Below are 14,179 nucleotides of genomic sequence, written 5' to 3'. Positions count from 1 at the left end.
GCTTCTCCTTCCTTCCTCTCAGCCTTTCCTGTGTACAGAGTTCACCCCTGTTTATAATAACCTTTCCCAGGTCACAAGGAAAATGATATCCTCAGGCCCACAATTTGCCTTGACCCAGATGAGTCAGTAGCCAAGAGCTTTAGACACTGATGTTTGCAGGAGAACAGGTCACTGGCCACATTCCGTGCTGTTTTCCTGCCTCAGTGACTTTGAGCTGTAGAGTTTCCATTAATGTTTATTTCCACAGTGAAGAACACAGCTGAGTTTGGTACAGCAGATTTTGCTTTGTTGAACTTTATGAAATGCACTGAAGGGTGTTCTTTTCACTTATTCTACCATAACCAGAGCGGTACAATGGATGAAGTGTTGCATGGGGATGAGAAAATCTTTGCTGTCTACACTTGAGTGTTTTAGAGTCACTTTGAAGCATGTTGCCTAATTTAAAAATTTTCAGTTTAGAGTTTTGTTACGTTGTTTCTGAAGTAGTTTTAATGGTTTTACAAATTATGTAGGCAGAAGGTGTCTAAAGGAAATGCCTCTGACAATCTTGTTTTTTAACTTTATTTTTCTTACAGACGTGATTATATTGATTAAATCAGATAGTGTCCATCTGTACTGTAATCCTGTAAATTATCGCTATCTGTTACCCTATGTGGCCCATTGGAGAAATCTGCATTTCCACTGCATGACTGAAAATGAGGTGAGGAGAAAAGATAAAACAAAAATGTAGAGACACTCAAGGATACTTCAGGAAAAAATAGAAGTGGAACAGAAGGTCCTTAAAAAAATTAAATTGGGGCCTTCCCTGGCAGTCAAGTGATTAGGACTCCGAACTTCCACTGCAGAGGGCACGGTTCAGTCCCTGGTTAGAGAAGTAAGATCCTGCGTGCCATGTGACGTGACTCCGTCCCCACCCCAAATCAAATTGTGAAATGTGGTTTCACAAAAAAGTTATTTGTTTTAGTGGAACTTTTCATATTTCATTATGAAGCTACCCTAGCAATAAATTACATACCTGAAAAAGGTGAAAAGAACTGTTAAAGTTGTGACCTAGTAGTAGGCTTATGAACCTACCTTCCTGCCCTGCTTCTTCATCCCCCACCTGGGTCCATTTACTCAGGCCTAGGAATGGCCCCAGGAGCTTTTCTGTGACATCTCCATGTTTGGATTTCTTGGTATTTGTTTCTGTTTCCCTTTGGACCCTTTCTAAGAGTTTGGCTAGAAATCAAATTGGGGCTTAAGATTTAGAACTTTATGGAAGTTGGGACCCAGTGTAAGTTCAGAACCCTTTTTCCATATGAGCATTTGGGGAATTTGTTTGTTTTTGGCTGTGCCATGTGGCATACGGTACCTTAGCTCCTTAACCAGGGATCGAACCCATGCCCCTGCATTGGGAGCTCTGAGTCTTAACCATTGGATCACCAAGGAAGTCCCCCATTTGGGAGGTTTTTGAGGATAAGTTTTATCTCTTGAATTAAAGCTCTCTGATCCATTTTGAGTTGATTTTTGTGTGTGGTGTAAGGTAAGGGAATGATGTGTTTTTGATCAACAGACACAAAAAGCTGGCTTTAAAAATACCCTCTTGAAGGGAATTCCTTGGCGGTCCAGTGGTTAAGAGTTCTATTCTTTCACTGCCAGGGACACGGTTTCATTCCCTGGTCATAGGACTAAGATGCTTCAAACTGAATAGCATGGCTACCAAAAAAAACACCCAAAAACCCTCATGGGACATTTGGGACAACTAATAAAAATGCAGAGAAAATATGGAATTTTGTATGATGTCTCATTAGAGCCTGATTCCTTTACTTTTCCTTCCTTAGTATGAAGATGAGGAAGCTGCAGAAGAATTTAAAATTGCCAGCTTTGTGGACATGGTTCGAGACTGTAGTAGAATTGGCATTCCTTATAGCTCCCAAGGTGTGTATCTGACAGTCATCCATGTTAGAACCTTGCTGGGATGGTGTATGAGTCGAAAGTCCTTACTTCTCCTTTCTGTGGAGACATGCAGCTGGAAAACCCGTTGATCTGTTTTCACTAAAGGCAGAGAGGATCAAGCAGAATGAAATTTGAGGACTTTGCTATGCAAGTTTGCGTTCGTAACTGAAGTTTCTGCAGCATCACAGCATGCTACCAGCAGTCAGATGGAAGGACTCATAAGGATTTACCGTAGTTGCCATCTAGTCTGTACCACTTACTAAATATGAAATATAGTTGCGGCGCCTCTTGCCAGTAAGAAATAGTAATTTGGGTAGCTGTTACAAATATGCTGACAGTGAGGCTCAAAAATAATGTATAGGGGATTTCCCTGGTGATCCAGTGCTTATTAAGACTTCGTGCTTCCATTGCAGGGTGTGTGGGTTCAATCCCTGGTTGGGAAACTAAGGTCCCACATGCTATGGGGCGTGGCCAAAAAAAAAAGTGTAAAAACAGAGGGAAAAGATCAGCAAGTTTAGCAGTGCTTCTGTCTTTATCTACTAAAAGGGGAAAAAAAACTTGGACATTTAATATTCCTTCATTATTATTATTATTATGATTTCATACTTTTCCCTTGAGGAAGTTGGTTAGCTATGTGTTTTTTAAGGGAAAGGAGTCAAGTTTTGGTCTGTTAATAAATATATCCACTTAGTGATACAAGTCAGATGTAATAGGCCACTATTTGTTTTCTTACTTTCCCTGGAAACCAGAATGTGAAAATATGGAGAAACTTGAATTTTTGTAACTTGTTTGTACTGTTTTTTCCTTGACTTTCATTTTGTATTTCTAGTGTTAATATCTAAGCATTTTATCTGTTTCAGTTTTTGGTATTTTTTTTTGCTAAATGAGGCTGTGGTGAACTTGTGAGAAATGATGCCTTTCTGACCACATTAGATCAGGTTTAAACTGCTGTATTCAGGATGATATTTGATACATGTTGTACTTGATTCCTCTAGGTCACTTGCAGATATTTGATATGTTTGTAGTGGAGAAGTGGCCTGTTGTACAGGCCTTTGCTCTTGAGGGCATTGGAGGGGATGGATTTTTTACCATGAAATATGAGGTATGTATGAAAAGCAGCATGTTTGGTTTTTGTCTACCACTGAGCTGTTTTTATGAATGCCTACAGTGTGGGTGTTCATTATAAAACTTTAGAAAGCTGGGAGTGACTCCAGAGAGTATGGGGCAGTTTAAAGGATTTGAAATGGAAAATTATTGCTGTTTAAGGCTAGTCCGCAAAGTGAGCTCCTATGCCTTTTATTCTTAAAGCTTCTCTCTGTCCTCCTTTCTCTCCTTTCCCCATTCTGAGTTAACTATAGCACCCCAGGCTGACTCCTCTTATAACTTTTACTGTCCTATGTCACTTATATTTGTCATACCCACTTAGCCACTCACCCACCCCTGGCCTCTGGATTGGAAGTTTCTGGAGAACAAAAGCATTCTTATTGTTGTTTTTATCTCAGAAGTTTGTATAATTTAACTATTTAAGAGCAATGAAAGGGAGAGTGCAGAATTTTGTATAATTACTGTGTACTAGGGGCTTCCCAGGTGGTGCTAGTGGTAAAGAACCCACCTTCCAATGCAGGAGATGCAGGTTCAGTCCCTGGGTTGGGAAGATCCCCTGGAGGAGGGCATGGTAACCCACTCTAGTATTCTTACCTGGAGAATCCCATGGACAGAGGAGCCTGGCAGGCTATAGTCCATGGGATCAGAAAAGACTCAGACACTACTTAGCAACTAAACAACAACTAGAGGAATAAAAAGATTAGCTTTTATGGTAAGAACAGTATCTTTTATTTCAGTGTTCTGCACCTAGAAGATGACCAGTTAAGTGTTGTTAAGTGAATTAATCAATGAGAACTGGAAGAGGGGATCATCTAGGGTATGCATTAGGAAGGATGACCTGGTATCCATATGCCGCCATAGGAACCCCACTGAAATGATCTGCTCCCAGTACAGGAAACCAGACATGCTGAAAATGGGGCCATACTCTTAGGGATAGAGTAAGTGGGATCTTTGGAAGCAAGGTCCAGGACTAATTCTTTTGCCTCCTTCTGAGAAGTAGCAGTGTCCCTAAGAAATGATTGGAGGCTCACCTGGCAAACCCTGTAATGTAGAGGAACATGGGCTGTAGGGATGAAGAAGACACACACCACATCAGCCCCACTCTTCTTGCTCCAAACCAGTTTTCTCACATTTATTATAATAAAGTAGAACATCCACAAGGCTGTGGGAGCTGCCCCTGACAGCAGTTAACACCCTAAAATTTGGAAGAAGGGAGCTTCACAGGTGGCACAGATGGTAAAGAATCTGCCTGCCAGTGCAAGAGACACAAGATACATGAGTTCTATCCCTGGGTCAGGAAGATCCCCTGGAGCAGGAAATGGCAACCTGCTCTAGTATTCTTGCCTGGAAAACTCCACGGACAGAGTAGCCTGGCGGGCTCCAGTCATGGAGTTGCAGAGTTGGACACAACTGAGCACACACAATTTAGAATAGGGATTTGAAAGGAGACATGCCATAGGACATAGAGAAGAACCTTAAAATTTTTAGTGATAATGGTAATGTTTGTTTTTTCAGTTAATTGCATAAACTATGCGTTTATTCTGTCTTGTAAATGCCAGGCTGTGTTCTCAGCATTTTGTATAAATTAATTTGGAAAGAAAGTGAAAGTCAGTCGTGTCCGACTCTGCAACCCCATGGCCTATACAGTCCAGGAATTTTCCAGGCCAGAGTACTGGAGTGGGTAGCTGTTCCCTTCTCCAGGAGATCTTCCCAGCCCAGGGATTGAATCCAGGTCTCCTGCATTGCAGGCGGATTCTTCTCCAGCTGAGCCACCAGGGAAGCCCATGAATTAACTTTAATTCCTACAATAACCCTCTGAAGTAGGTCCTGTTACCATCCCTATTTTACAGAAGGTTTAAATGAATTTCCCAGCTCACAGAACTAGTAGCCAGTGAGTGGCAGGGCTAAAGCCCAGTCCAGAAAGTCAGGCTTCTGACCCCATGCTTCTAACCCCTGGGCTACCACTAGGTACTTGAAAAGCAATGTCTTTGGAAGCCACACAATTCATGCAGCTCAAATGGGGCAGGCCTCTCGCTCCTGCCTTGAGGTGCATCAAACCATGAAGTCGGATCCCAAAGGAACGAAATTCCCTTTCAGAAAAACTTTTATAGGTAATGTAGATTCTTTTTCCTGGAGGGTGGTGTTTTTAGGGGCAGTGAGGAGGAAACAGCATACATCATATAGTAAAAGTTATTACTGTAACTCTTCTCTCAGAATCCCTTTCTTTAGATCCTGCCCTTATACTTTTCTTTGTCCCCATCTCATTTTCCCTGACTTCTCTTCTTTACCTTGTCCTTCCTTGACCTTTAAGGTATGCAGCAGTTTGGCCTAGTGATCAACTCTGCCGTTATACTGTCTTCTCTCTCATCCACATATTAGAGGCCTGATAACTGCCTGAGCCAGAAAAGTTCCTGCTTCCTTTGAAAGCTAGGAGGAGAACTACAGATATAACTTAATTTTTTAAACCTTTGTTTTATTGATGCTTATACCCAGAGGAAAACCCTTAACTCAGAGGATGTTTTGTCCCTATTGTGGTAGGTGCCAGCATGAGAAAGGAAGCCAGACTCTTATAGCATTTACTTGATATTTAGGCTGGGCCAGTCTAAGTTATGGATACAGAGAACTCTTTCTTCCTGGAAGCAGTACAGGGTAGTTCCTCTGCTAGGGCTTTCCCTATCTCCAACTTCCTTCTTACTCTCCAGCTACTAGAACTGTGTGATCTGGTAATGTAAATTTACATTAACCAACTCTTCAAGGGAGAATTCTAGAAGCAAACTTCTGAATAATAACTATAGAGTAAGCATTCATTCACCTGCTAATGGACAAACATAAAATTTTTTGTACTGAAAAGTAGAATAAACCCTATGAAAAAATTCAGAAGATAAGAAAGAGACCATAGCATATTAGTTGCAAGGATGGATCAGCATGATTTTAAAAAATATTTTCTCTAGGAAATAAAATAAAAATTGAGAAAAATATCGTTTGTACTTTTCAAGCATGCAGTTTTTAGAAAGAGAGGCAAGATGTGGTATTTAGAGCAAGAAGAATTTAAAAGAGAGGTGGATGGCATATGAGCAAATATTATGATAAGTCTCGAAATTCACTAGTAGAATTAAGATTTGAATTTCAAAATAGAAATCAGGGAGATTGCCAAATCGGGAGTATAAGGACCCTGAGCCCATCCCCTCTCCCAAGCACACCAAAATCACAATTATTTGCAGAACAACCATTGATGGAAAAAAGACCATAACCTACCAGGAAAGACCTGCTACAGCTAAAGACAAGGAATGAACCACAAGACAGGTAGGAAGGATGGACTTCTGATGTAGTCAAGTCCCATTCCCCCAGGTAGGTGACCCACAGCTGGAGAATTATTACATTGTAGAGGGTCTCGTAGAGCAGTGAGAGTTCTGAGTTCCATGGTGGCCTCTGCAGCCTGGCAGCCCTGCACTGGGAAGATGAGCTGCCAGAGCATTTGTCTTGGAAGGCCAGCAGGGCTTAATTTCAGGAGTCCCACAGGACTGAGAGAAATAGAGATTTATTTCTTACAGGGCATACACAAAGTATCATACACTCCAGAACTCAGGACAAAAGCAGTCATTTGATAGAACCCTGGACCAGACTTATCTGCTGGTGTTGGGGAGTGTCCCAGAGAAGCAACAGGCAATTGCAGCTCACCTTGGGAATATAGATGCTGGTGGCAGCCATTCCTTGGATGTGCCCTTCTGCCATGTGGACATTGGTGGTAATGGGCGCCATTGTAGAATCCTCCCTTTTGCTCATTAGCACCAAGACCTGGCCTCATAAACATGTAGGAGCCAGTGCTGGGACACCTCAGGCGAAAGTAACTGGGTGGAGGAACAGCCCCATCCATCAGCAGGCAGGCTACCTAAAGATTTCCTGAGCTCTCAACCACCTTTAGACTTAACTGCCCATCAGAGGCCAAGACCCAGCCTTACCCACCAGTGAGAAGGCACCAGTCCCAGGATCCCCTGATCCCTGACCCTGTCCTTCAGGAGGCCTTCTGTGGCCTCTGGACCAGCCTCATCAATCAGGGGTCAGACACCAAATGCAGAAAAACCAGACTTCCATAGCCTGTGAATCCAGCCTGCCCAAAGCAGGCCAAACCCTGACTTAAGACCACGTTGACCCTGGCCCTGCCCACACTAAGAAGCAAATACAAGCTTTAGGATACCCTGAACCACAAACGCAACTGTCACCCCCCTCTCCCAGTAACCTGACACCAGCTCTGAGATCCCTGGGCCTGGAAACCAGACTCCAGGACCCAGATCTACCTGTTAGTAGTCTGGCACTAACCCCAGGACCTGGCTTCACCCACTAACAGTCTTAGAGTCTAATGGATCCTGACTCTTCCTACCAATGAACCAGCATGAGTCCTGGGGCTCCCTGAGGTTCTCCAGCCCACCAACCTGCAGCCAGCAGTCTGCACAAGGCAGGGCCTGGTAAACCCAACTGGACCAGGTGCCAACAAAGTCTTATCACATCACCCAAATAGCCCTCCACAAAAGAGGGACCCATGCAGCCAACATAGGGAAACCCCTGGAACATATAGCTTGGGTGATGAGAGGGGTATGCACTGCTGAGATGCATAGAATGTCTCCTACAGAAGGCCTCTTTAAAGTCAGGAAACATAACTAACCCACCAGATAAATAATACATACAGCAGCTTAGGCAAAATGAAATGACAGACATGTTCCAGTCAAAGGAATAGGAAAAAAACCCAGAAGACAAGTGAAAAGCTTTGTCTTCCCAAGAAAGAGTGAAGGTAGTGATTGTAAAAATGATCAAAAAATGTGAGAGAAGAATAGATGCACAGAGCAAAAAACTTAAGTTTTTAACAATGAGAAGATAAAAAGAACAGCTATAGATGAATACAACTGAAATGAAAAATACATTAGAAGGAATCATCAGATTAAATGATACAGAATGGATCAGCGAGCTGGAAGACAAAGTAGTGGAAATCACTGATGCTGAACAGAAAAAAGAATGAAATGACATTTAAGAGACCTCTGGGACAACATCAAGCACACTAATATTTGCATTTTAGGAGTCTTAGAAGGGTGCTAAGAATATCCCTGAATACTTAATAGCCAAAAACTTAATAGCCATAAACAGTCCTTCAAGACCAGGAAGTGCAGAGAGCCCCATATAGGATTAACCCGAAAAGGAACATACCAAGACACATTGTAATCAAAATGTAAAATTTAAAGGGAGAATATTAAAAGTAACAAGACAGAAGGAATGAATAACATACAAGGGAACTCCCATAAGGCTGTCAGCTGACTTTTAGGCAGAAGACCTGCAGGCCAGAAGGAAGTGCTAAGTTCAGTATGCTACACAGTAGGGCTATCATTCATATTTATCGGCGAGAGTAAAAGCTTTGTAGACAAACAAAAGCTAAGAGTTCACCAAACCAATTTTACAACAAGTGTTAAAGGAACTTCTCTAGATGAGAAAGAAAAGGCTATGACTCTAAAAACATGAAAATTCTGAAATGAAAAAGGTAAAAGAAAACATACAATAAAGATAGGAAATCATCCATGCATGAACCTAGTAGGAAGGTTTAAAGACGATACAAATACCCACAATAAACAGTTAAAGGGTAGACAAAACAATCAGATGTAAAATGTGATACTGAAAATAGTAATTGGGAGGGGAGGAGAGTATACACTGTGGGATTATTAAGATTCATTTGAAATTAAGAGATCAACAACTTAAAAACAATCAAGTATGTACATAGAACGTTATATTAAAAACCTTGTGATAGCCACAAACCAAAAGTCTGTAATAGATACACACAAAAAAATAAAAACCCAAATATGACACTAAAGATAGTCACTAAATCACAACAGAATAAAGGAAGAAGGAAGGGGGAAAAGGCCTACAAAAGTAACCCCAAAACAGATAACAAAGTGGCAATAAGAAATACATATCAATAATTAACTTAAATGTAAATGGACTGAATGCTCCAATCAAAAGACACAGAATAGCTGAGTGGCTACAAGAACAAGATGTGTGTGTGTGTGTATACTGCCTAGAAGAGATCACTTCAGGTTTATAGACACAGACTGAAAGTGAGGGGATGGAAAAAGATATTCCATGCAAATAGAAATCAAAGCCAGGGTTGCAATACTTAGACAATAATAAGCCCTAAAATAAACGCTGTTGTAAGAGATGAAGAAGGATACCACACGATAATCAAGGGATCAATGCACTAAGATACGACAATTATAAATGTATCTGCACCCAATATAGGAGCAACTAAATACGTCTAGTCAAGGCTATGGTTTTTCCAGTAGTCATGTTTGGATGTGAGAGCTGGACTATAAAGAAAGCTGAGCGCTGAAGAATTGATGCTTTTGAACTGGTATTGGAGAAGACTCTTGAGAGTCCCTTGTACTACAAGAAGACCCAGCCAGTTCATCCTAAAGGAGATCAGTCCTGGGTGTTCATTGGAAGGTCTCATGTTGAAGCTGAAACTGAAATACTTTGCCCATCTGATGTGAAGAATTGACTCACTGGGAAAGACCCTGATGCTGGGAAAGAGTGAGGGCAGGAGGAAAAGGGGACGACAGAGGATGAGATGGTTGGATGGCATCACTGATTCAATGGACATGAGTTTGGGTAAGCTCTGGCAGCTGGAGATGAACAGGGTGGCCTGGTGTGCTGCAGTTCATGGGGTCGCAAAGAGTTGGACACGACTGAGCAACTAAACGTCCTGAAATACATATATCAGATATTAATGGACAGAAAGGGAGAAATTGACAGTAACACAATAATAGAGAATTTGAACACCTCAGTTACATTAATGGACAGATCATCTGGACAGAAAATCAATAAGGAAGCACTGCCCTTAAATGACACATTAGACCAAACGGACTTATTTGGTAAGAGTATTCCATCCGAAAGCAGCAGAATACACATTCTTTTCAAGTCTACATGAAACATTCTGGAGGATAGGTCACATACTAGGCTACAAAACAAGTCTTGGTGAAGAAAATTGAAACCATATCAAGCATCTTTTCCAGCCACAATACTGACTAGAAACCAACTACAAGGGGGGAGAGAAATGGCAAAACCTTCAAAACACATGGAGGGTAAACAATATGTTAACAACAAATGGATCACTGAAGAAATCAAAGAGGAAATCAGAAGTTTAGTTCAGTCACTCAGTCGTGTCCAACTCTTTGCGACCCCATGAACCGCAGCACGCCAGGCCTCCATGTCCATCACCAACTCCCAGAGTTCACTCAAACCCACATCCGTCAAGTAGGTGATGCCATCCAGCCATTTCATCCTCTGTCATCCTCTTCTCCTCCCGCCCCCAATCCCTCCCAGCATCAGAGTCTTTTCCAATGAGTCAACTCTTTGCATGAGGTGGCCAAAGTACTGGAGTTTCAGCTTTAGCATCATTCCTTCCAAAGAACACCCAGGACTGATCTTCAGAATGGACTGGTTGGATCTCCTTGCAGTCCAAGGGACTCTCAAGAGTCTTCTCCAACACCACAGTTCAAAATTCACCACAGCATCAATTCTTTGGTGCTCAGCTTTCTTCACAGTCCAACTCTCACATCCATACATGACCACTGGAAAAACCATAGCCTTAGAGCCTAATGAAAATGAAAACATGACAATTCAATACCCTTGTGTATGCTGAGTGTGCTGAGTCACTTCAGTCGTGTCTCTGACTCTGTGACCCTATGGCGTATAGCCCACCAGCCTCTGTCCATGGGATTCTCTGAGCAAGAATAGTGGAATGGGTTGCCGTGCTTTCCTCCAGTGTCTCTTTTGTCTCCCCCACTGGCAGGCAGGTTTTTTACCACTAGCGCCACCTGGGAAACCTCCTCAGTATCTATAGTGAAAGTGTTAGTTGCTCAGTCATGTCTGACTCTTTGCAACCCCATGGACTGTAGCTTGCCAGGCTTCTTTGTCCGTGGAATTTTCCAGGCAAGAATACTGGAGTTGGTAGTCATTTCCTTCTCCAGGGATCTTCCTGACTCAGGGATCAAACCTGGGTTTCCTGCCTTGCAGGCAAATTCTTTACTATCTGAGCTATCAATATCTATGGGACACAGCAAAAATAGTTCTAAGAGGGAAGTTTGTACCAAAACAAGCTTACTTCAGGAAACAAGATAAATCTCAAACAGCCTACCAGTGTGAGTGAAATTGCTCAGTCGTGTCCGACTCTTTGCGATCCTGTGTACTGTAGCCTACCAGGCTCCTCCATCCATGGAATTTTCCAGGCAAGAGTACTGGAGTGGGTTGCCAGTTACTTCTCTAGGGATCTTCCCAACCCAGGGATCGAACCCAGGTCTCCTGCATTGCAGGCAGATGCTTTACTGTCTGAACTATCAGGGAAGCCCACCTTACACCTAAAGGAACTATAGAACAACAAACAAATCCCAAAGTAAGTAGAAGGAAAAAAATCATAAAGACAGCAGAGCTAAATGAAATAGAGACTAAATGAAAATAGGAAAGATCAGTTAAACTAAAAGCTGGCTCTTTGAAAAGATAAAATTGTTGTGTCTTTAATCAGATGCATCAAGAAAAAAAGGGAGAGGGTCCAGATCAGTAATGTGAGAAGTGAAAAGGAAGTGACAACCAACATCACAGAAATACAGAGGATCATGAGAGACCACTACAACAACCACATAGCAGTAAAGTGAACAAACTAGAAGAAATGGACCAATTCTTAGAATGGTATAGTCTCCCAAGAAATAAAAAATACGAACAGACCAGTTACCAGTATTAATATTTAATCAGTCCAAAAATAAAAAAAACACCTTCCAGAAAATAATAGAACAGGACCAGATGTCTTCACAGGTAAGTTATACCAAACATTTGAAGAGTTAACACCTATCCTTCTGAAGCTATTCCAAAAGATTGCAGAGAAAGAACACTTCCAGAATCATTCTCTGAGGCCAGCATCACCTGACAGCAAAACTAGACTAAGATGTCACAGAAGAAGAAAATAACAGGCCAACATTAGTGATGAACATAGGTGTAGAAATTGTCAACAAAATTTTCAGTTGAATGCAAAGCACATTTAAAGGATCCTACATCATGATCACATAGGACCTATCACTGGAAATTTTCAGTATCTGTACATCAATCAGTGTGATACATCACATTAACAACGTGAAAAAAAGTCATCTCAGTAGATGTAGAAAAGGCTTTTAACAAAATTCAACATCTGTTTATGATTTTAAAAAACCTCCAGAAAGTGCACACTGAGGGAGCATACCTCAACATAATAAAGGCCATACATGACCAAAAACAAGGAATCAAGATTGGAAAGGAAGAAGTAAAGCTGTCACTGTTTGCAGATGACATAGTTCTCTATGTAGAAAATCCTGCAGATGCTACCAGAAATCTACTAGAGCTCCTCAGTGAAGCTGGTGAAGTTGCAGGATACAAAATTAATATACAAAAACCTGTTGCATTTCCATATACTAACAGTTAACTATCACAAAGATAAGGAAACAATCCGATTTACCATCTCATCAAAAAGAATAAAATACTTAGGAATAAATGTACCTCAGGAGATAAAAGAACTCAGGAAACAGTAAGACACTGGTGAAGCAAATTAAATACAACACAAATGGAAAAATATACTATGTTCTTTGATTGGAAGAATTAATACTGTTAAAATGACTATACTTATCCAAGGCAATATACAGATTCAGTGTAATCCTTGTCAGAATACCAGTGTCTTTCACAGAGGTAGAACAAATATTTCTAAAATTTGTAGAAGTGAAGTCGCTCAGTCGTGTCCAACTCTTTGCGACCCCATAAACTGTAGCGTCCCAGGCTCCTCTGTCCATGGGATTTTCCAGGCAACAGTACTGGAGTGGATTGCCATTTCCTTCTCCAGGGGATCTTCCCAACCCAGGGCTCGAACCCAGGTCTCCCGCATTGTAGACAGACGCTTTACCGTCTGAGCCACCAGTATGAAAATACAAAATACCCCAAATAGCCAAAACGGTCTTGAGAAAGAGAGCTGGAAGGATCACAGTCCCTGACTTCAGACTGTACTACAAAACTACAGTAATAATAGCAGTATGTCTTAATACTGACATACAGATACACATAGATCAGTGAAACAGAGAGCTCAGTGTTAAATCCATGCACTTAAGGTCAGTTAATCTACAACAAAAGAGGCAAGAATTTGCAATGGAGAAAGGACAGTCTCTTCAGTAGATAATAGGGAAAACTGGACAGTTGTGTGTAAAAGAATGAAATTAGAACATTCTCTAACACCATATACAAAAATAAAGTGAATTAAAGACCTAAGTGTGAGACTGGAAACAAACTAGAGGAAACCCTAGGCAGAACACTCTGACATTAATTGTGGCAATAGGTTTTTGGATCTGCCTCCAAAAGCGAGGAAAATAAAAGCAAAAATAGAGAAATTGGGCATGATTAATCTTAAAATCTTTTGCCCAGCAAAGGAAACCATCCACAAAGACAACCTTGTGAATAGGAGAAGATACTTGCAGATGATATGATTGATAAGAGTTAATATCCAAAATATGTAAAAGAAAAAATCCAAAAATGGGTAGAAGACCTAAAGAGACTTTAACCAAAGAAGACATACAGATGGCCAACAAGTACATGAAAAGGTGCTCAACATCACTAGTCACCAGGGAAATGCAAATCAAAACCATAATGAGATTTCACCTCTTATTTGTCAGCATGACATCAAAAAGAATACAAATGTTGGTGAGGATGTAGAGAAATGGGAACATAACATACACTGTTGGTAGGAATATAAATTGGTGCAGTCACTGTGGAAAACAGTATGGAGGTTCCTCAAAAAGCTAAAAATACAACTACCATATAACCCAGCAGTTCCACTCCTAGGGAACTACTGGGTTATATATATATGTATATGTAAACCCCAAACCACTAACTCAATACATGCACCCCAGTGTTCATAGCAACATTATTTACAGTTGCAAACCCAAACCACTAACTCAATACATGCACCCCAATGTTCATAGCAACATTATTTACAGTTGCAAACCCAAACCACTAACTCAATACATGCACCCCAGTGTTCATAGCAACATTATTTACAGTTGCAAACCCAAACCACTAACTCAATACATGCACCCCA

General features: G+C 41.2%; 1 protein-coding gene across 5 annotated transcripts in view; it reads left to right on the top strand.

Annotated features, from left to right (window-relative positions):
• DNAAF9 (dynein axonemal assembly factor 9) overlaps positions 1–14,179 on the top strand; it is a 169,920-nt gene that overhangs the window by 36,537 nt on the left and 119,204 nt on the right. For all 5 annotated transcript variants that reach the window (XR_005722339.1, XR_005722340.1, XM_040247852.1 and 2 more), the window contains exons 4-6: positions 576–700; positions 1,821–1,917; positions 2,931–3,037. Coding sequence is in view for 3 of the 5 variants with exons in the window: in XM_040247852.1 (XP_040103786.1) it covers positions 576–700; positions 1,821–1,917; positions 2,931–3,037 (329 nt within the window). In the remaining 2 variants the exon portion in view is untranslated. The remainder of the gene's footprint in view (positions 1–575; positions 701–1,820; positions 1,918–2,930; positions 3,038–14,179) is intronic.

Source organism: Oryx dammah, unplaced genomic scaffold, assembly GCF_014754425.2.
Source record: "Oryx dammah isolate SB20612 unplaced genomic scaffold, SCBI_Odam_1.1 HiC_scaffold_10, whole genome shotgun sequence".
NCBI lineage: Eukaryota > Metazoa > Chordata > Mammalia > Artiodactyla > Bovidae > Oryx > Oryx dammah.
Note: the sequence above shows the minus strand (reverse complement) of the source record. Positions and strands in the feature narration are given on the sequence as shown.